Below are 22,193 nucleotides of genomic sequence, written 5' to 3' on the forward strand. Positions count from 1 at the left end.
TGGTTCTGGATCTACCCAGGAAGATAAAACTAAAACATGTTCTATATGGGCAAGCTGTGGGGAGAAGGGGCCAAATTAAACACAAAGTAAGTAGGAAAAATTGGGGGTTGGATGGGCTATGGCACTCATTGAAGAAGTTCTCTCATCAGGAGCCACTGAGAAGCAAAGGAATCAGAGTATGGGTCCAGCCCTAATAATGCAAAGATACTCTGAGGTTTTTTCATTTATGCACACATTTTTATTTGAGAACTTGGATAGAGACCCAACATATTTAAAAGCAGCAGCAGTTGAATCACTGGAGGGTATTTCCCTAGGTCTCTCAGCTCTTGTTTATTCCAAGTCCCCCAAGCCTACAGTCTACGTACAACATATAATCAAACACATTGGGGATAGGACTGCAGACGTGAATCTTCTAAGGATTTAATGAACCTAAGGGTGGAGTTAGAAGCATCTGATAAATAGGTTCAGCGCTCAATAGGGTGCGCTAGCTGTTGAATCCTGCTGGAGCAAACTGCCTTCTTAGCAGACTCCTTTACTAAAAATGCATCTGGATCAAATTGAGCAAGGTTTGCAGTGGGCCTGAAACAGAGAAAACAGAGAACAGGTTAGGAGTTTGAACTGTGGCACAGTGATTTCTGAAGACTCCCTCACTTTCAACAACTGGAACCGTAGTTCTGAATCTATAGCTACTAACACTAAGAGTTTATGGTTTCAGGAGAACTTCAAACTGCACCCGTTATAGTCTGTACAAATTACTGGTGAATTCTCCTCATCTCTCAGCCAAGATTTAATAACACATGTCATTGGGAGGGCCCATGTTACTAAGATTTCATTATTTTTGCAAAATATATCACAGAACATTTCCTAGTATGTAGTGATATATTGCCACAGATAATTAAGGCTGTGACGCTGACAGGCCAGGCTCCAGCGCATGCCAGATTCTCAAGACAATTCACTTGTATGTGAATATCAAAGGAGATGTTGACTGTATTGTTTTCATCTGCCTGTATCCTGTAGTTTGCTATTACATTACTTCTACATTATGTATACTCTTTAACTAAATAACCTTAGATCAAAGGTGTGTTAATGTAAGATTGTAGTCAGGTGTTAAAACTTCATGAAAACCAACAAAGAACTGTTGTTTGCTACTACATTACTTTTTACACTGGTATATCCCTGTGACTAAACTCATCAAATGGAACCTTGGAAATGCTAATGAAGGGCTTAATGGCTGTAACAGGAAATGCTCATTTCAAAGCAAGGGGTCATGGAGGAGTAGAGACACTGATCAGATTGCTTTCTGTGTGGAAAAGCTCTAAATATGGATTCATTCATTCATCTCTGGACTGTTTGGATTCCAACAGGATGGAAATACTGTGTGAGTGGACAGAGATTCCCAGAGTTATCCTGGGTAACCCTGAAAGACTTTTGGAGACTAGCAGATTACTACATCTCTGCTAACATTTGGACTTATAAACTTTGACTCACCTGTTAACGTATTTTACCCGCTTTAACCTTTCAATAACTCTCATTTCTTTTTTTTAGCTAATAAACCCTTAATTAGTTTACAAGAGAATTGGCTACCAGTGTTGTTTTTGGTATAAGATCCAGAGTGATTTGGGGTAAGTGACTGTCCTTTGGGTTCGGGAGTAACCTAATGTGATGTGATTTTTGATTTATATAATCTTTTATCACAAAGTTCAGTTTGTCTGGGTGGCAAGATAGATGGGAGAGTCTAAGGGAACTGTCTGTGACTCCATGGTAAGACTGGTCTAGTGATCAGGAGTTCACATTTATCACTGGCTTGATGAAATCTAGTAATAGAACACACCACCCGTTTGGTGTGTCTGTCCTATTTTCTGACAGTCTGTCCTGAGAGAGGCCCTCCACTCCAGACAGTGTGACAGTTTGACAACATAAATGAACAAAGTGCATTGTGTGATACGTCAGCCTACTTTTCTTATCGTATTTATTAACTAATGTGCTAAATTCAGGAATTCAGAGTAGTTCTCTCAGCTCTTCCATCTCAAAACATTTCAAAGCACTTTTCAAACTATATATACAGTTCAATGCCGATTCATGAGTCACTTCTTCCAATACCTAACACTTTTGGGGTGGAATGCCAGATTTAACAGCACAACTAGTTTTTGGATTTCTACAAGAAAGAACTTAGCTTAATACATGTCCACATTTTGTATGAAATGGTCATAGAACCAACTGGTGAGACACAGGAACAATGACAAAGCAAAGCTCTCTCTGCACATCTGAGCAACCTTTCACCTCTCCTTTTAGCAAGCCCCCTTTGGTGAGCACGTACCTTTTGCAAGGCTGGGACAGTTTTTCAATCCTAGGTGTAGCTACTGCATGCTTAGCTGCCCTTGTCACCGGCCATTCAGTATCACGGGCAGGGAGATACTCAGAAGACACCTTTTTTGTTTTAGCCAACTCTAGTGTCCGAGGACTTGCAACTGCTTGCTGGGCAGACCTGGATACCTGTGAGAGGAACCACAAGAGCTCCCCTCAACTTCTGTCGTGAAAGCACATCTTGGAGATTGAAGCCGAACAGGCATTCTGCCCTGCTATTCAGCCTGCCAAGTGCTGGGCGGAGTGTTAGAAAGCTGCAGGGCAGCCCCGTGACATGCTCTCCTGTCGGGACACGCAACTTCGCAAATGCTCTTCACAAACAATTCTGTGCCCAGAAGGATTTAAGGGGGAGCCCAATGCAGAGCCATAGCAACCTAGAGATGACCAAGGCATGGATGACAGTAGCAAAGTCTACCTCCAAGAGAAAAGCCTGGAGCCTCCTGCCCAGACACTGTTATTTGATCCTATGGGAGCAGCTGGGAGTCTAACACGCCTACTAAGGTATACACCCAGTGACAAATGATACACCCAGCCCTCAATCAGAGGGGCTGACACAGTCTTTGCTAAACCCTGCACCTGCTTCCCCCAACCCACCATCACAGGCTCAGTCTCAGCTCCTACCCAGTCACAGAGAGCAATGCACCATCGTACTCTCTGGCCGGGGCAAGGTGGCCCCCGTTACAATGCTGGAAGCATCAGCATATTGAAGGCACTGCAGACCACAGCTCTGCACTGACCCTTCCAGTTGCGTCCTCACACACACACACTCAGCAGAGGTGGCAGAGTGAAGACGCAAGACACCCACAGGAGAGACCCCTTCCCTTCTCCCCCCACAGGGCTGAAGTCTGAATATCAAAGCTACTCTGCTTCCCCAACCCAGCTGGGAATCCACCTCTCCTAGCTGCCTCTCCCACCGCCAATTCCATGTCACAGCATGGGGTCACTAGAGGGGTCATGTCTGGAGACAGAGACACAGGTGCACACGGTGAGGCGAGAAATGGGGCTCTCGGTCCAAAGAGCTAAGTTAGATAACTAAAGAAAGAGGACTAGAGGGACGGAAGGAGACAAGAGAAAATGAGGGAGGCAGCTTTGCCTTGTGAATAGGCCTGGGAGTCAGGTGACGTGGGATCTATTCCTGGAGCTGCTACTGACATGCGGTGTGACCTTGGGAAAGTCACCTCCCATCTCTGTGCCTCAGTTTCTCCTCCCTCCCCTGTCCACTTAGAGTGTAAGTTCTCTCCCTGTGTGTGCAGTGCCCAGCACAACAAGGCCTGACACCTGTGGGCGCCGCTGTAATACTAAAAACAAGACAAAAGGGGCTAAGGAGCCTTGGCAAAGGAGGATCAAGCCCAGGGACCTGGGTTTAGTGGTTGGGATGGAGGGGAAAGGATGGATTTCAGACATACTGAAGGAAAAGAGCCAGCTGTGGAGGGGAAATGAAAGAGAGGAATTCCCTCAACTCCCGACACTGCCCCTTTGTTCTGGTCCATTGCACAGACTCAGACTTCGCTCTCTAGCAACCCTCAGCTAGCTGAGATCCTGCAGTCACGTCTCCACTCTCCAATGAGACTAGATCAGTGGTTCCCAACCCATGGCCCTTGGGGGCTTTCAAAGTGGCCCGGGGCTCCCATCCCGCTGACTGTAGCAGGGAACCCAGCAAAGCACTTTGCCTGAGTCCCTAGGTGCTGGGGTCCCTGCTGGGGCCAGAGGGAGGGGAGCACTGATCCTCCATCCCCCCGGCTGCAGAAGGGAGCCACTGCTTAGGTACCCAGGTGGAGCGCATGGAGCTACAGGACGTGCGGTTTCCCTGCTGCAGCCAGGGGGACTGGAGAACAGGTAGGAGAGAGGCAACCTCCACGCTGAACTCCTTCCATCTGGCTGCAATGGGGGGAGGCTGCTGGAGGAGACTGGTGGCCCTTCAAGGTTGCAACAATGATATCTGTGGCCCTCGAGCCAAAAGCGTTGGGAAGCACTGGACTGGATCATCTCAGCTTGTCAGTCTATCCTATGGCCAAAGCATTTTCCTTCCATCCATCACCTTTGCTGCCCTGCATGGCGCGCTCTTCATCTTAGCCACCAGATCTCCTTCTGCTCATAAACTGCACACAGCTTCAAATGGATCTGTGCTTCTGCAACACTTGCTCCTTTCTCTACTGCAGCAAATCCAAAGCAAAGTGCCAGTTTGAAAGCCGGGTCAGGTGCTGGGCAAACACATGTGTGGGAGGAAGAATCCTTGTCCCAGGCTCCAGTCCTGGTCTGCAGCAGCTATTTCAGCTTAATGCCTAGAGCAGCTTCTCTGGGCCCTGATGCGTGGCGACAAACGAGCGGATCTGTGCAGTGATGGATCTTCCAGTCCCTGTCCTCCACCAGCCTGTCCATCTCCTACGTACCCACCTTCCACCTATCTGCCTGCCGTGTGTTCACACCTTGCACATCTCCATGGTACTAGAGCACCGGGGGCCATGCACAAAGGGGCCCCATGCCAGACTGAGGGTGCATTCCTGCGCCAGCTCCCACACTGGATCCAGCCCGACCCATGCACAGCGGAGAATCTTGGGTTGTGAAGTTTTTTTGTACACGCTAAATGCATAAGCTTTGTCTGCTGTGTAATCTAAGCAGGGATGATAGCACCCTGTAAGTAGACAGGAAGGTCCGCCACACCATATTGCCTTACCGGTCGGATCGGAGACTCAGGACTTCCCTGGTCATAGCACAAAGAATTCTTCTTAATCTTCGGCTGGGCAAGACATTGTGTTCTTGGAGGAGCGTTGGCCATCCTTACAGCATCTGTAATTTGTGTTTCAACCTATAGAGGGCAAATAAACCAATGCACAGGTCTGTTAGCTCTTAGAAACCAATATTAACAAAGGCAGGTATCCCACTTTAGGCACTTGAATAAAATAGTTTGATTTTCAGCGGAGCTGAATATGCACAGTTCTCATTGACATCAGTGGAAGCTGTCTGAAAATCAGGCCATTTTTAATTTAGGCAGCTTAAAAACCAGGGACTGAAAATCAGGCCATTTTTAATTTCTAATTTTAGGTGCCCAAGTTTGATCCGTGAACACATACCAGTAACGAAGTCAGACTTAGGCCCTGTCTACACTTACCTCGGAGATTCGGTGGCAGTTGACCAGAGTTACACAAGCTACGTAAAAAACTTGCGTAAATCCCGTCAACTTCTCTGCTCCTCTTCTGCATGCCATCTTCACTGCACTGCGCTGACAGGAACCACGTTCCCGTCGACACAGCACTATGCCACTTGTGAAGGTGGTCTTAATACGTCAATTTCTGGATCGACTGAGCGGGTCTTCACTGACCGCTCAATCGATCCAGAGAAATCGATCTGACGGTGGCGACTTTGCCGCCGTCAGTGGAGCTGTAGCCCTAGTCAGCAAGGCAAAAAGCTTCATTGAAATGCTAGGAATGAAGCTTTTAAAAAGCTTCTCTTAGGGTGGGAGTTTCAAAGGTGCCTAAGTGGTTTGGGAGCACAAATCCCATTGAAATCAACAGGACCTGGGTTCCCCAATCACTTCTGGAAATGCCACCATGATTCCGCAAACCAACACCAGCCGAATTTTGTTTGGAACTTTTGGGTGTTGGTCTTTTTTGGGAGGAAACAATAGACGGGATCAGGACATCATGGAACTACCGCTACGCGTGTGGTGGAGCCGCAGGCAATGGAAAAGAAGGACCTTATAAAATATTTACAGTGACGCGTGCACAATGCTGTGCTCAAGGGTGGATAAAGTAGCAGCCACGGGAGACGAATGCAGGGATTATAAACGAAGAGAGAAAAGGGGAAATCTTTCCAAAGTGTGTGTGTGTTCGTGTGTATGCTCTAGCCAGCCAGCGTGCTTATTGGAAAACCTCCAGGGAAACTCCAGGCACTCAAAGGCAAACTGTAAGGCAAGAGAAGAAAGCGGGGGAAATAAAACATCTAGCACATTATAGATAGCATGGAATGGCTTAGTCTGCAGGCCTGCAGACAGAATCTACTGGGAGTGGGAAAAGTGCAGCAGCAGGCCCAATGGGATCCCAGTACAATAAAGCCATTTCTCACCAGGTGTACGAGGTACATGTCCTGACATCAGCCCTTCACCTCTCCCCTCCACCACAGCACCAGGACCTTTATGACCCACCAGCTGCTCGACTGTGTTACTTTCTGGGACCCTCACAGACTTTTGATCATGAACCCCCCATAGCCCTGTGCTACTCTTCCGCTGGCTCCTACACTCTTGTCCTGCCCTTCGCCCTCAGCACCAAACCCTTTTCTTCACTTCTCCAGGCAGGCTGCCCGTTCTGCTCTAGCTGTGATCGCTGCTCCCACCCCATCGCTGTGCATGCTGCTGGGTCACATCTCTGCCAATCTGGGGCTGTAAGGGAACGGGCTGAGCATTGTGGCAAAGGAGAGAACAGAAGGTCTGAGGTCAAGACTCGTCCCTCGTGCCCCTGGTTTGAAATGAGTTCTGTGGGACTGGAGGAAAGGAGGCTGGCAGGTCTCCCTGGAAGGTAGAGCTACCTGGCATGACACGGTCAGTCTGCTCTCCCCCCCGAGCCCCCTGCTCAATTGCTCAGGCTCTGATTCCACAATAGTTATAAACTTGTAACTGTGGGAAAAACCTAGTGGTGGGTTTTGAAGGCCTGACGCCTCCCAGAGCCTGAAGATGGAGCTGGGGTAACCACTACTCAGTTTTTGAGAATGGATGCAGGTCCTTTTGCTGTTATTAATACGTTTCTCTATAATGTTTTGTTAGTCTTTAAAGTGCTACAGAACTCTCATTGTTTTTGCTGTATACAGACTAACAGCTACCCCTCTGGAACTCTTTCTCTATAATGCTTTCACCTGTTGGAAAAACTGTGCTTTCTGAGCCGGAGCTGTGCGGTAACTCATAACAGTGGGTAATTACTTGTTCAGAGCCTCCAAAGAGAAAGCAAAGCGCAGACACTGAGCTGTTAAGTGGTCTGGCTTGCTGGGAATATCACAGTGTAGGAGGGAACAGTGCAGCCTAGAAGACCTCCAGTCATGGGGGAGAAAGACACAGGATGCTGTTGAGGAGACATCAGTCCAGAGTGGATACCATTGGCAGACTACGGAGGGAGCATACAGGTGCACTTGCCCTGAACTGTGACAGTAATATTTCCCACAACAGAGCAATTTTCTAATTCTCCTTCCTGACTGAGTCATAACATTTATTTGTTAACTATAGATATTCATGTCCCATTAAAAAAGACACACACAAAAAGGATGGTCTCTTTAATTGCATCCCCAAAGGTGAGAGTATTTTATGTACTGGAATGGGATTTTTAATTCTCTTTTTTGCACTGTTCATAACTGGGGCCAGACAAAACCACTATGGTCACCTAGTCTGACATCCTGCATACCACAGGTCACAGAACCTCACCCAGGGATTCCTGCAGGGTAAGGAGTTTTGGTTCCCTATTATATACATGAATGAATATGACTCACATTAGCTGAGATCCTGACTGAACCCTCTCATGCCATGCCGGAGAACAACCAGCCAAGGAAGAGAGATTTTAGAGGTCACTCTCAATTTAGGTTTCCTGTACAATAGCGTCAAACGAGAGGGAACTATGGTTCCTGACCCTTTCTGCTGTCTTTGTACAGGTGAGTAAATGCGTTTGATGTGAATATGACTAATACATTCCAAATGTGGTTTGCATTATCTAGCAACAACAGGGGTCGGAATTCTCATCAGCCAATCAGCTCTTTCCATATTCTCAACCCACTTTATCATGCACTGTAGCCAAGAGCATTATTTCCACTTGTTTGCTATTTTTGGCTGCTTAGACTAGTCTCTTTTCAATCCTCCATCAAATGTATTTTGGAGTGGCTGGAACACAAAGAGAACATGCAGATTCATAGATTCTAAGACCAGAAAGGACGATTGTGATCATCGAGTCTGGCCCCCCGTATAGCACAGGCCAGAGACTGCCCCAAAGAATTCCTGAAGCAGAGCTTTTCGAAAAACATCCGATCTTGATGGAAAAACGGCCAGCAATGGCAAATCCACCACAAACCTTGGTAAATTGTTCCAATGGTTAATTACTCTCACTGTTAAAAATGTATGCCTTATTTACAGTCTGAATTTGTCTAGCTTCAACTTCCAGCTATTGGATCATGTTATAATGTCCCTCTTCAATTTATCTACATCCTTCTTAAATTGTGGGCACCAAAACTGGATACAGTATCCAACAGTGTTCACACCAGTGCTAAATTCAGAGGTGAAATAATCTCTCTACTCCTAGTCAAGATTCCCCTGTTTATGCATCTCAGGATCACCTTTTTTTTTTTTTTTTGGGGGGGGGGGGGGAGAGGGATTTGGGGGGAGAGGCACAGAGTCACATTGGGAGCTCCTGTTCAGTGATTGCCACCCCCAAATCATTTTTTGGAGTCCCAGATTCCCAGGATAAAGTCCCCCATCCTGTCAGTATAGCCTACATTCTTGGTTCTCAGATGTACACATTGACATTTAGTATTAAAATGCATCTTGCTTGGTTGTGCCCAGTTTACCAAGCATTCTAGATCAATCTGTATCAGTGATCTATCCTCTTCATTATTTACCACTCCCCCAATTTTTGTGTCATCTGCAAACTAACAGTGATAATTTTGTTTTCTTCCAAGCCATTGTAAAAAATGTTTTAAAAAGTAGGGCCTGGAACCAATCCCTGCAGGGCCCCACTGGAAACAGAACCACTCGATGACAATTCCCCGCTCACAGTTACTGTTTAAAGACCCATCCATTAGCCAGTTTTAATCTGTTCGATGTGTGCCATGTTCATTTTATATCATTTTAGGGTTTTTTAATCAAAATATCGTGCAGTACCAAGTCAAAAGCCATACAGAAGTCTCCGTATATTCTGTCAACACTATTACCTGTATCAACCAACCAAAGCAACCAAAAAAAGATATTCTGTAAAAGGGCTACCATTTAAGTCACCACTACATGATAAGAAAAAGACACTTTAAAAATGGTGCAAGCTAGCAAGGCTGAGCAGCCATGGTAGATTTGGCACAACTTTCTTAACCTAGTAATTAAAAAGCATATCAAGCAGCTTGTGCCCGGTCTCCTGAACTGGCAGAACCATCCAGCAGTTTCTATAGTGAAGAGGCCACAGTGTACATTCCATGGCTAAATTTGGGCTGCAGCAACCAAAGTGAATTTGCTGCTGAAAGCTGACACAGGAGAGTGATGGTCCCCCTTTCCCAGTTTGGCTGATCATCACCATCACCTGTCTGTCTAGGATAAAGTGTGGATGCACAGATTTCGGACGTGCAAGCTGTAGAACCCGCTGGGAAGCCTCACAGGTGAGCGCAGCTGTTGGCACAGGCCACTCTGGACAGCTACGAGGCCTAGAGGCAAACACAAACATGTAACATAGATACAGCTTCCGGGCATTCTCAGTATTGGTTTGTTTACTTCAATCAAACTAGCCACTTTGCTGCAGAATTATTTCAATGGTTTGTCTACAAAGATTATGGTGATGGTGCTGTAACAACCTGCCCTAAAACTGGTTTTCATTTAACTCCTGGTGTAAAGAAAACCAAAGCCACAGAGTTACTGTCACTTAGGAAGTGCATGAAAATATCTGGAGTAGATGTGTGCTTGAGGGAGCCATCACCCTGCTAAGCAATGATCTGAATGTGGAGCCCCCACTCCACACCAGCCCTGACTGAACCGGAGGTGGGGGGGGCAGAGAGAGGACCTAGCCGCAGAGCCCTGCTAAGGGGTGGCTGGCTTGACTCCCTGCAGCCAGCCCAATTTTTTCACACACTTCCTGTAGTGGGGGGCCCAAAACTGGACACAATACTCCAGATGTGGCTTAACCACTGCCAAATAGAGGGGAATAATCACTTCCCTCGATCTGCTGGCAATGCTCCTATTAATGCAACCCAATGTGCTCTTAGCTTTCTCAACAATAAGGGCACAACTGTTGACTCATATCCAACTTTTTGTCCACTGTAACCCCCATGTCGTTTTCTGCAGAACTGCTGCCTAGCCTGTCGGTCCCTAGTCTGTAGCTGCGCATGGGATTCTTCCATCCTGAGTACAGGACTCTGCACTTGTCCTTGTTGAACCTCATCGGATTTCTTTTGTCCCAGTCCTCCAATTTGTCTAGATCACTCTGAATCCTATCCCTGCCCTCCAGCGACAGTGTCCATCCCCAGTCTTATGTTTCAGGTCTAAGGTTGGGAACATTTTTCAACAAAATGGGGAGAGGGACCAGGAAAGCATTTTGACTTGGTGAAGAGGCAAAAAGCGGCAGCTGAAAATAAGGAATATGGGTGTTCTAAATAGACCTGCAGTAGCACATCATGCACTTTCGAGACATTAAGGCTGAGACTGTCCAAGGGGCCCAAGGAGTTAGGTGCCCAAATCTCAATAACCTTCACCTAACTCCTCCAGCTCCCAGTTTAAAGGCACACGCAGTGTCTGGTCGGGTGCCCCACACTTTGTGTGATGGACAGTTGCGAGTAAGTTTCCTTCTGCTTTTGATTGTCTGTTTCCCTAGCACATTCTGCCTTTGCTTCTCTCTGGAGACACCATAAAGAGGGTCTTCCTTTTTCGACACTGCAAACAACATGCAGGCTGGTTATTAGCCCATCTCTCCGCAGTGAAAACAGGGAAGCCATTCAGTACTGCACCTGGCAGGGGAAGCTCTTTAGAATTCTGCATACGGCCCTCACCTGCTTCCACTAAATAGACCCAGAGCAGAGAATTCTTATGATCAGGTGAACCATTTCTGATGGTTTCTCTCTAACCCAGATCTTTATAATGGGGCCATCACAGCAGAATTGGTGTCTCCCCACAAGAGTTATAACCAAGCCTGAGGCCTAATTTGTTTCCCTACTGCCGCAGAGGAAGTTGGGCAGTTTCCTTTCTTCTTTCCTTTTTATCTTTCCCTCCCTGCACCCAGCCCCGCAGCCAGGCCACCATCTCGTCTCCCCTTCCTCTCTTCTTTCATGGATTCACCTCATTTTCCTCCTCCTTCTTCCTCTTTGCTGTTTTCGCTGCAGCTGGGCAGAAGCTCTATCAAACAGGTGAGTTTCACAAGTCCTTCTGAAGGCAACGAGATTAGTGGCCACTCTTATCTCCTCAGCCCCGCTAATGCCCTGTTGCCCACTCTCACCAACATCACCCTGGAGTTTGACAGCTGCACAGAGGCTGAGGAATGCAGCTGCTAAGAGAGTTATGGTCACAGAAGGTTTGTCTAGATTTGGAAAAGAGATGGACATTAGGCCAAGGGAAGCGCTGTTTTTGGAAAAAAAAGGGTTGTTTCCCCATGGAAAAAAACATTCATTTTCATCTAATTTTCCACAGAAAATTTAGATTTTTTAGCAGAAATTAAAATACCAAAAAATGTGTCCAAAACCGAAAAGACTCTATATGGAAATGTGGCCATGGTGCCTCATGGGAGTTGTAGTTCCGATGCCTCATGCTCCCTTTCTCCTCTGTAAGCTGGACTCCCTGGTTGGACCCTCTCTCCCAAGATGCACCAGTCTCGCCTTTTGGAGTGGGGAGGTGGTGTATCATGGAGTCCTTGGCCCTGGTATATCTAAGGAGACATAGTCCAACCAGCAAAGGTGATGCATTGGGGGGGAAATGCAAGGTCACGTGCCCCCCACCCCCAGATTTACTGCTCCATAACACTGCAGAAGCCAGCTGCTCTCACTCTGCCCCCCTCACTATCAGTAGGCACGGATCATCTCTGCCAACCGGGGAGCCCAGCATATAGAGATGAATGGAGACAGGAGATAACAGAACTACAACTCCCAAGAGGCACCACTGCAGCATTTCCAAATTGAAAACATTCCAATTTCCAGACATTCCATTTTTTGGCAAAACAATCACAATTTTTTATGGAAAATTTTGCCTTTTGCAAAAAACTTAATTTAGTCAAAAACCCAGCTTTATGTCATAAACACAGCATGGACTGAATATTTTCAGCCCTAGTCAGGGGCAGCTAACGTGTGTTAGCTACTCCTGACCTATTGCCACCTCTTTTCCTAATCTAGCCAAACCCAGAAAGAAAGGCAGTCTCTAAACCCCTATGGCCAATTCTAGGGAGGTCTGTTCCATCAGGACTGTGCTTTGAATTTGACCCAGGTTCTATTCTTTTCATCAGATGAATACGTGTTTATGGTAAATGTACCCTGGTCTTGCATTTATAACCCTGGCCTATTCCAAGTAAACCACCTGTTTTGCCTTTGAAGGAGTCCTTAACACAATGATGTGCTCTCTGGGAGGTTTCTCAATCATTTTCATAGCGTGGACCACACACAAAGACAGAAACTTTCTGCCCTCCCATTCACATTTATGCGGGCCACTTCTCTTCCCATTCAGGGTCTGGCAAAGTAATGTGAGGAAAGCACTGCACGTATGCACATAGGCTTAGCTTCTTTAAATACAGTTTGGCAGCTGGAAAGAGGCAAGTGCACATGATGACAGCAGCCAGCTACCTGCAGACCATCAGCTAGTGCCACACAGAGCACAGCTACACAATTTCTCTGCTCCCCCCACCTTTTTTGGCCCTGTTAGTTTTGCTTCTAATCCAACCGGGCGTACTGCTTTTGAACACTGATTATGCTGAAAACCCACTTGAAACATCTGTAATACGGTAAGAGCTGTGTCATCTTTTACCTTTGTTTTAAGTAAGCTGTTTGGTATTTTTTGGGTTCTGCCAACTTCAATATTAGAGGAGAAGGGAAAGCTAAATCCGTCAACGGTGGGTGCTGCCAGATCTCCGATACCCGGCCACAGCTGTGCAAGAAGAGACGCCTTTGGGAACGTCATGAAAGCAATAAGGATAAGAGTCAGCCAGGAGCATATCCTCATTAAAACAGACAGACAACAGACATGCACAGTCAAACCAGGCTAACTGAAATACGTACACAGACACTGCATATGCAAAGGGCCACATTTGTGCACTCAGACTGGGCATGCTGCATAAACAAATGGGATTATCTGATCTGGTCAGGCAAATACCAGCTTGCTTGCATGTACAAAGGACTTTTTAAGCACAATGAGGTGACGGGGATGAAAATGTACTCACTCCTATGGGCCAGTTTAAGAAACTACTTCACAATACACCTCCCACAATATCTCTGTTGTTTATTTATGAAGCATGCAAATTAGAACCCTTCTAATTATAACATTAATGTATGGCACTGTTATAGCTCCATTCATCTCAGGAGCAGTGAATTAATTTAGCCTCATAACACCCTTGGCAGGTGGCATCAGGATGATTAAACCCACTTTACGGAGGGGGAAAATGAAACGTCGCGAGGTTTGTCCAAGGCCACATAGTATAAATCAGTGGTGGAGATGGGGTTAGAACATGGTAGTCCAGATTCCCAATTGTTTCTCCCCATTGCCCTATAATTCTCACCCCACCTACTATACCCACTTTAATTAACACTCGCATTTTGTTTTGTATGTAAATCCATGTTTTGTATTAACTCTTCACAAGAAAGAGACAATGAACTAGTGGCAATGGCAAGAGAGAAACAAATACAATTGTGCTGTCATGACAGCCCCAATCTTCATTCTGGCTACTGAGCACCACATTCAATAGAACAAGAAATGCAGAGACACGTTATTGGTTTGTTTCCATTCTCACTGGTGTTATGGCTCCTTGGGAACTAGAAATCTGCTCTAGACCCTACCAGAGCTTTGGCCTAGTCCTCTCACCAAAACCACCCCTCTAATAATTATTTCAAAACATGAATCGACACTTATAAGCGCTTAGAGAAACCTCCTGCTAAAATATCTCCAGATAGCCCCCTGGGGTCTACAAAGCACTGGGGATAGCAAACCTTTAGAGGAAGGGACTGAATGAATTCAATGATTAGCAGCTGATAAGCCAAAAAAATTGTTTTTTTCTTCTGGAACTTTATTGAAACTGCTACCAGAGAACTGCAAAGTTGGGCATCTTCCTCCTGAAATAACTCTGAACTACGTATCTGTATGGCCAGTTTGTTCCCTGGCTTTGCCTTTTTCCAACCAACAATGGCCATCTGGAGGAGGGAGTGTCCATTAATTTTTATGACAAATACAACTGGTGGATGTTAATGAAACTGAAGATTCCTTGCCACCCCATAACCAATAGTGGTAATAATCATTCGCCTACACCTCCAGATGGGCATTTTAAATAGGTACACATTTTTGTGATCAACTCTATTTTGAAAGAGGAACTAAGTAACACTGTTCAGTAGAAAATCTTGTTAGCACCTGTTTTCTTTTTGCAAGCTGTTGGCCATGGGTTGGCTGAGTTGAGCTAATTTGTTGCTTTACAGCCATATTCCTTGGACAATATTCTGCTCTCATGCCCTCATTTAGCAAACTGGCTCCTCTTCCATGCCATCGCATGTGGTTTGGTATGTTAAAACTCCATGCTACAAATTCAACCCTCTTAATTCATATATCTTGCAGTTCTCTTCGTCAGCACATGACACAGGGATGCTTGCTGAACCCAGGGGTAATTTACACAATGTAGACTATTTGCTGAAGGATGCATTCGCCACGATCAAGCTTCTCTCTCTCCTTTTCATGGAACAACAGGGCCATGAAGGAGAGAGGGCTAAGGTCTGGGCGTCTACATGGGGCTTTGCTCCCAAGGGTCTCAGCCTTACATCTAGGCCAGGGTGTAACACTCCACAGCCAACCACCATCAGTCACACACCATAAAACACCCAGCCTTCTGCTCCAAAGCCACCTGCCCTGTGGAAACCAAGATCAGATTGGCACTAGACTGAACCCATTGTCAACCTGGAATTCTAAGAAGACACACTGCTGTTCAAGCAAGAAGAGCTGCCCATTGTGTGAGTCCTACCCTTCTTGCAACCCGTCAGCTGCTCCTCCCTTCTACTTAATCCCTGTACTGCCTGCCAGGTTCCGGAGTGAGCCTGAATTAAAACTGAACTACAACTTAACCCTCCCAGTTTCCTTTGGAAATCAACCTGCTCCCAGTTTTTGGAACAATATATATTTAGGAGGAAACTCTATTATGGAGAACTAAGATTTTCAAAAGTGACCAGTGATTCTGGCTGCCACCGTGTTTGGGCACACAACCTGAGACACCTTAAAAGGGGGATTTGATTTTCACAAAGTGCCGAGCACCCGCCCCCTGAAAAATCAGAGCCCTTTAGAGTGTCTCAGATTGGCCACCTGAAAACACATGCACCCAGAATCATGAATCTCATTTTGGAAATCTCAGCAATGACATTCAGTGAGCAAAACAACCCCCAGGATGTAATAGATGGGGATACTTCATGGGAAATGTTGAAAAAACATTCTATTTAGGGACATGTGGAATAAAATAATAAATAATAATAAATGCTTTACACTTTTGCAGCCCCCTTTCAGCCAGAACATCACAGAACTCAGCCAGACCTGCAGAGCCCTTAAGCAGGCAGAGTCGAATAATTGCTTTACTCAGTTGGAGCTGTGCTGAGCTGATCTCAGAGGGAAGCTGTTCATGGTGTATTGGGCAATTGTGATGCGAAAGTGCAGAAACCCATGCTTTCTTCTCCTTGCCCAGTGTTCTGGATTCATCTCTATGGTTGTCATGCCTTTATTTGTATTCAATATTATCCATAAACCCTGGGCCGCGTCATTCATTAGCGCATGTTTTCCAACAGATGGAAGAAGTCTCCTGAATACACCAACCTGCGCTGAAGGTTACCGTCAAAATTTTTCTTGGGTTTGGCCAGAGATATAATTCTTGGCGTCGGCCGAGCCGTCAAAGTGCTCCGGGAAAGGGGCCAGATTGTCTCTTGGTTTCCCCATTCTAGCCTACTGTTAAAACAGGGAACAAAAAGGAAAGAAAATTTGTGGTTAGATGATCACTAACTAAACCTGGCACCAAGCCTGCAGCGCTCGTCCAAATGTGCAGTGCCACCGAGGAGCCCTGTGCGTGTTTGTGGGTTGCCACCATCCTCCCTGCACACTGTTAGCAGCCCTCTCTATGCCATCCCTGAGGAACAGCTGGACAGCCCGCCATCCCCCCTCCACGCCCCCGGCCACTCTAGGACAGAACATCTCCCAACACTCCCCTGGCTCTCTTCCCACCTAGCCAAGGGGAACAACAACTGGCCTGGCATGACGAGAACTGGCAAAAGGCCCAGCACCAATCCTGACCATAGTCAGCATCAGATTAAGGTGTAAACCCTACACGTCCAGGGCCCTGGATTGCCTTGATTTGACCCTGACCACAGCAGCTGCGGGTGAGCTTGGACCCTCTAGTGCTGTAAAAGAAAAGCCATGTTCTTTTGTCTTTCACAGATGTCAGATGGAGACAGCTCACCATGCAGGGGAAACTATTCTCAGCACTCTCCACCCTTTAGTACCTGAATGTTGTCCATAGAGGCCCAAAGCCCATATAGCATAAGCTCTGTATTTTATCCACTCACCTACTGTAGTTCTCCCACGCTTTAGGCTTCTTTGGTTTTGCCAGTTCTCGGATCCTGGTAAGTGGTAACCATAGTTACATGATCAATTAAACTCCCAGAGATTTTTAAACCAAGCACAGAGCAGGTGTTATGGTAATCTGAACCCTAAATAATTCTTGAGTCACTCAAAGACTTTCATCATGAAGCCAACACGAAAAAAGAACACTGATTCCTTTTTTTAAGTAATAGGCCTGGCTAGTCATTGTCTTGGTAACATTACCTATCTTTTCAATACATATATTGAAGTAAGAGTTATCTCCGTCTTGGCCCAGCTTTTTCTTTGCTCAGTTCTGTAGTGAACTGATATTCCAGGATTTTTTCTATTACAATAAGTCTGCTGTCTTGGTCAGAATTGTATAGAAACAAATTCAGGATTAAGACTCCATTGCAGACTCAGTGAAGAGGGGTCGATGTGGAAGCACTTTTTTGTGTATTAACATCACATTATTAAAACAATAAGACTAGGAGGTCAGAGATTCGCTCAGTCAACACAAACCTAAACAGAGAAAGCTGTATATGTTATCATCATCATGATTATTAAATAGCACCATTCACACAGAGATTCACAAGTATAGATTAAAGACACATTCACTGCCCTAAACTGCTTACACTTTAAGATCAATTTATTATATTACTATTATTATTGTTTGTTTGTTGTACTACCCACAACGTGCAAGGCACTACAGAAAGAACAGAGAAAATGCATGGCCCCGATTACAAAAAACTTCACCCTAAAGAAGGTCAGATGGCTACATTGAATGATTAAGAATTCTCAGCAAAGTGTTGTCTGCTTCTGTTCATATAGTGTCTTCATCTAAAGCATGGACACACTTTGACTCATGTTTACCCAGATGCAGCTGCATGATGTAATTATTCAGACTGCGTATCCAGTCAGAGGAAGGGGTACAGGCAATTGATTTAGCAGTTCAATAGTATTTGCAAGATCTTTGACTTAGAATCTGTCAACAACCTCTCTGCTTACTGGAAGTTAGTGGCAAAAGAGTCCAATAAAATAGATGAAGTGCCAGCAAATTCCTCCTCCTTCTCCCTGACTCCCGTATTTCATATGTTAACATCCTTGGTGTCAATTCAACCCTTTCCCCAGATAGGCAGGGGACTGGTAGCTTTCCTTTACTTTGTGACACTTTCTTTAGCAACTGTACAGAAGTATGTGTATAAATTATGCACGATGTGCCTGACCCAGCAGAAAACTGGAAAGATGCCTGCAACAACAGATTATCGTTTAGGCAAAACAATGGACTATAGATTATGCTAATTATACTTGAGGTCTGCCTTCATCACATCATGTACAAACTCTGCTCCCATGAGTTTAAGAGGGATTTGCTCGTGAAATGTTGATCCTGTGCCTTCAGCTCGTGGCACAGTACAGTCAGGGACAGCCTTGTCTTTTAAGGAATCACGCATCAGTTTCATTTTTTAACTCCCCATCACGCTGTTCTACAATGGCCTTTTCTTGAGAAGCAGCAAGGGGGCAATTAGAATGCCAGACAGAACTATTTTCACTTCCAGTCTTATCACAGCATAAAATTAACAGTAGATAAACTAGTTTACTGAAAATGAGATTATTACTGGGCATCCTCTCAGTAGAAGAGACTCATTAATAGCTCTCTAATCTTTACCCATCCACAATATAATACATTGGCCTAGATCAGTTTTGTAATTATATCCAATGGATTATAAAGAAAGTCTGTCAGTAATGCTTTATATTTTCCTAAGAGTCGAATCACCTCACAAAATACGTTCTGTGCTGGAGATTCCTCTCAAGTAGCATGAAAAATGCCAAGCAGACTTTCTGCTTTTGTGCTGGTTTTTAGAAATGACAGCATGGCAATAATTTACATCTTAAATGGAGACCTTCAGTTTGCAATGTAGTCACTTTGAAGAAACAAGTAAAATGTATTTTCATCTCCCACCCCTGCACCTGAATTCCATTCACAATGTTTGTGGGTTTTATCAATTGCATTTTCCTATTTTAAAAAAATGTCATTTTTCTCCTCTGCTGTCATGTGAAAGACTCACACAAACAGGAGAAAACGACTCTCTGAAGTCTCACCCCAGCAAACGATTTAAATACATCTATAACTAAGCACATGAACAGTCCCGTTGACAGGGGAAATGATGAAAATGACTATACCTGTCTAGTATTTGGGTTGGGTTTTTTTTTAACAAATTAAAATAAATAAGCACAAATCCTCTGCATACAGTGAATACATTTCTATGTTTTATGTGGACATTATAATCAAAATGAGCACATCTCCACTTTTGTACGCATGGGAATTTCTGGTAAGAGATTCTTCTAGTTAAGACAGAATGATCTTTTACATTAAATTTCCTGGATTCACAGGCTGCTCATTCACAAAGAGGTCAGGATCAGCGCCACATACCTACACACTACTATAAGCATCCATGTCATGGAATGGATTTTTTTTTTTTTTTTTTGCAGGTACTACACTGAAATAATGTGAATAATTCCACTTAAATTATCTCTTGCAATAACCAGTTGACACAGACCTCCAAAAGCATGTCAGCATTGTAAGAAATGCTTGTTGTTGTCCCATTATCACTGATTTACTCATTCAGGTTCCCTCGTCTGCAGGGGACATTTCCCCCTGGTATTTATTACACTAGCACCAGCCCCATGAATCTCCATGCAGCCAGGCCTGCAGTCCACACTCAGGCAAACCTTTTATTATGTACCCTGGGAGCTTCCTCTGAGTGAGGAAGAAGACTCTGGGTTATGGCCCATAATCACTACTTGCATTCCCAAATGGCTGCTGGGTTATTTTTTTCTTACCTGTCACTTGAATATGAGCAGAAGTAAGAACCTGCAAAAGAAAACAAAAAAGAAAAAAGTGGGTATTAAAAGGCTGAATAGCACCTGCATTCTGTGCTGTCCTTTATCTGCAGGCTTGTAAGCAGGTATCTATCCTTTATTCTCTATAAAATAATTGGCAGGGGAAAAGATGCATGTCCAACTACTTAAGCCTTAGTTACGTGGCATAGCTTTGGGTATGTTTTTTCTAGTGGTTAGCCTGAATGAAACTGCAGTGCAATATACACACCATCCCTCACACTTAGCATTACACTTGCCTGTGGTTCATGGTTGTAACAAAAAACGTTCAGATATCTCTTTGAACCATGTGAGCAGCAGTGAGAAATTATCATTGACTGTAATGTTGATATACAGGTCCATCCTTGGCTAGGTCTAATAATCTATTATGTGCTTTAACTGCAACTTCAAGGGAATTTTTCAGAGCCGTAGGTAAGTAGCATTATATAAACATTACTGTACAAGCCATAAAATGCAAAAGGAATAGTGCCAATTGCAGAAAAGGGAGTCTTGAGAAATAGGAAAAATCCAGGGGCAGTGATATATGTTGTCAAGGCAGAAGTGAAGCAAATGATCTCATACTTGTGCAATTATTGGGAAATGCACTGTGATGACCTCAACAAAAGCCAATCTGCAGATGATATGCGTTCTTATAATTAATGACCTCAGGCACTATTATCTCAACACCACCCCTTGAGTCTTTATAGCTGAGGCTGTCATTTGTTCCACATCCTTTTAATCCATTACAAAACACTATTTTTTACAGACTAATAGAAATCAGCTTTAAATATTCATTCCAGGCAGCACACTGGCATGTAAGAAGAGCAAAGCCGGAGAAAAGAGCCCGGGTATTGCAACACTGAAATCTCTCTGCAATTCCAAGCTGATTTCTACATCATTTGAGCTGTACGTTAAAAGGAAGTTGCTAACCCTTTGCACAATTAAGCCAGCCTTGCAGAAATCAATGCCCAGAAAGACAATTGCAACAACAAATATGTAAACTGTTCCCCCCTTCATCCGAATGAGAGGTTTAATTATTTTCCTGACATCCTACAGTGCTGGAATCAGATGTTTTCCCTTTGGGGACCAACAGCCTTGAATCACAGGTGGGGAGGCATGGGAGACAGAGTGCTGTAGCACTCTCCCTGCTCCTTCTGTCTACATGTGTGAAGTGGTATAATTTCCTGTAACCCAGAGACTTGGAACAGTGGTGGTGCACTCTGTCCCCAGCTAGTCTGCTAGGAACGTTGCGATGTCCAGTTCCGCAAGACTGGAGAGTAGAACCTGGACTTCAGCTGGGTCAGGATTTCCTCCCACCCACATGAACAATGATGATGATAATTTCCATCAAGGTGGCACCTACGGACTCCAGTCAAGGATCAGGGCCCTGTTGTGCCCTGCATGCATGTTCCGGGTGGGCCAAACGCAGCCGCTGCAGACACCGCAGCAAAAGGAGGCCAGATACATGCATGGAATTAAATGGCAGGCTGCAATGTATTAAACAAGGGAGGGGTGCTACCCACCCACCACCCACACTCTCTATACCAGGCATTCAATTAGTTCCAGTGTGGGGGTTACAGGGCACCTACCTATAACCCACAACAGTGGGTGGCTTTCCTCAGCCTGCCCCCCTAGGACTCAGCTTTCTGAGTCCTAGCATCCTCCCGCCCCCCTGAGGGGGACATAGGGTGCAGCACAAGGCAGCACAAGGCCTGATCTCAGCCCACAAAGGCCACCAGGTCTCCCCCATCACATGAGCTCAAGGCCCATCACCAAAATCCCAGGTCTTTTCCCGTGGTAAACCGTTCATTTTGTTCTCTGACCTGCACTGGAAACCGGCCGCAAGTGGCGACACAAACACCACCGCCTCCGTACCGCAGTTAGGTGCTGAGCTCGGTCCTGCTCCTCCACCCACTGTGGCTTGCAGGTGCTGGAAGAAAGGTTTAAAAAAAATAAAAAAAAAACTCCCCAATTCTCCGCCAGTTGGCCCATGGAGGACAAAAATTCCTTCCTGCCCCCTGCAAGGGCGATCGGCTAGCCAAGCAGCGTCTGTCAGGCCGGGTCCCCACTCCTCATTCAGGTGGGCCGGGTGGGCTGCTGTAATGGCACCGAAAGAGGCGCCACATGGCTCCTGTGCTGGGCTAAATCCTGGGAGCTGGGGAGTGCTGGTCAATGAGCATCCTTCTCCCCCAGCTGGTCAACAGGAGCCATGGACTCCCGGGGGGGGAGGAGCTCCCTATTGTCCCTTGCCGCCGTGACTGTCCCCCTTTCACCGCCAGCCTCGTCAAGTTCCCCACCCGTTGCTGCAGGTGGTGGCATTTCACATCAGGGAAATCTGAAGTTCAGCGAGCAGCGTTGTTCTCATTGCCCCTTGCTGTGCACAAGTACACTGCAGAGGCCATTGCCATACGCATTATCCCGGGCGAGGCGATGTCTAGACTGGCTCCCGTGGGATTCAGCAATGCCCATTACCGTAGCTTTTTCCATTAATTGATATAAGCGGCCG

At 45.5% G+C, this 22,193-nt stretch overlaps 1 protein-coding gene across 1 annotated transcript in view; it reads right to left on the reverse strand.

The window, feature by feature from the left end:
- Nucleotides 1-256: 256 nt before the first annotated feature.
- SPMAP2L (sperm microtubule associated protein 2 like) overlaps nucleotides 257-22,193 on the reverse strand; it is a 32,355-nt gene continuing 10,418 nt past the window's right edge. The window contains exons 2-9 of the mRNA XM_067557261.1: nucleotides 19,652-19,682; nucleotides 16,798-16,851; nucleotides 16,055-16,183; nucleotides 13,028-13,165; nucleotides 9,618-9,738; nucleotides 5,039-5,170; nucleotides 2,318-2,493; nucleotides 257-579 (exon numbers count right to left, since the gene is read on the reverse strand). Coding sequence (XP_067413362.1) covers nucleotides 465-579; nucleotides 2,318-2,493; nucleotides 5,039-5,170; nucleotides 9,618-9,738; nucleotides 13,028-13,165; nucleotides 16,055-16,183; nucleotides 16,798-16,851; nucleotides 19,652-19,682 — 896 coding nt within the window. The 3' untranslated portion in view covers nucleotides 257-464. The remainder of the gene's footprint in view (nucleotides 580-2,317; nucleotides 2,494-5,038; nucleotides 5,171-9,617; nucleotides 9,739-13,027; nucleotides 13,166-16,054; nucleotides 16,184-16,797; nucleotides 16,852-19,651; nucleotides 19,683-22,193) is intronic.

The sequence above is a fragment of the Emydura macquarii genome, unplaced genomic scaffold, assembly GCF_026122565.2.
Source record: "Emydura macquarii macquarii isolate MOO-44397 ecotype Brisbane River unplaced genomic scaffold, CSIRO-AGI_Emac_v2 contig_1790, whole genome shotgun sequence".
Taxonomy (NCBI): Eukaryota; Metazoa; Chordata; order Testudines; family Chelidae; genus Emydura; species Emydura macquarii.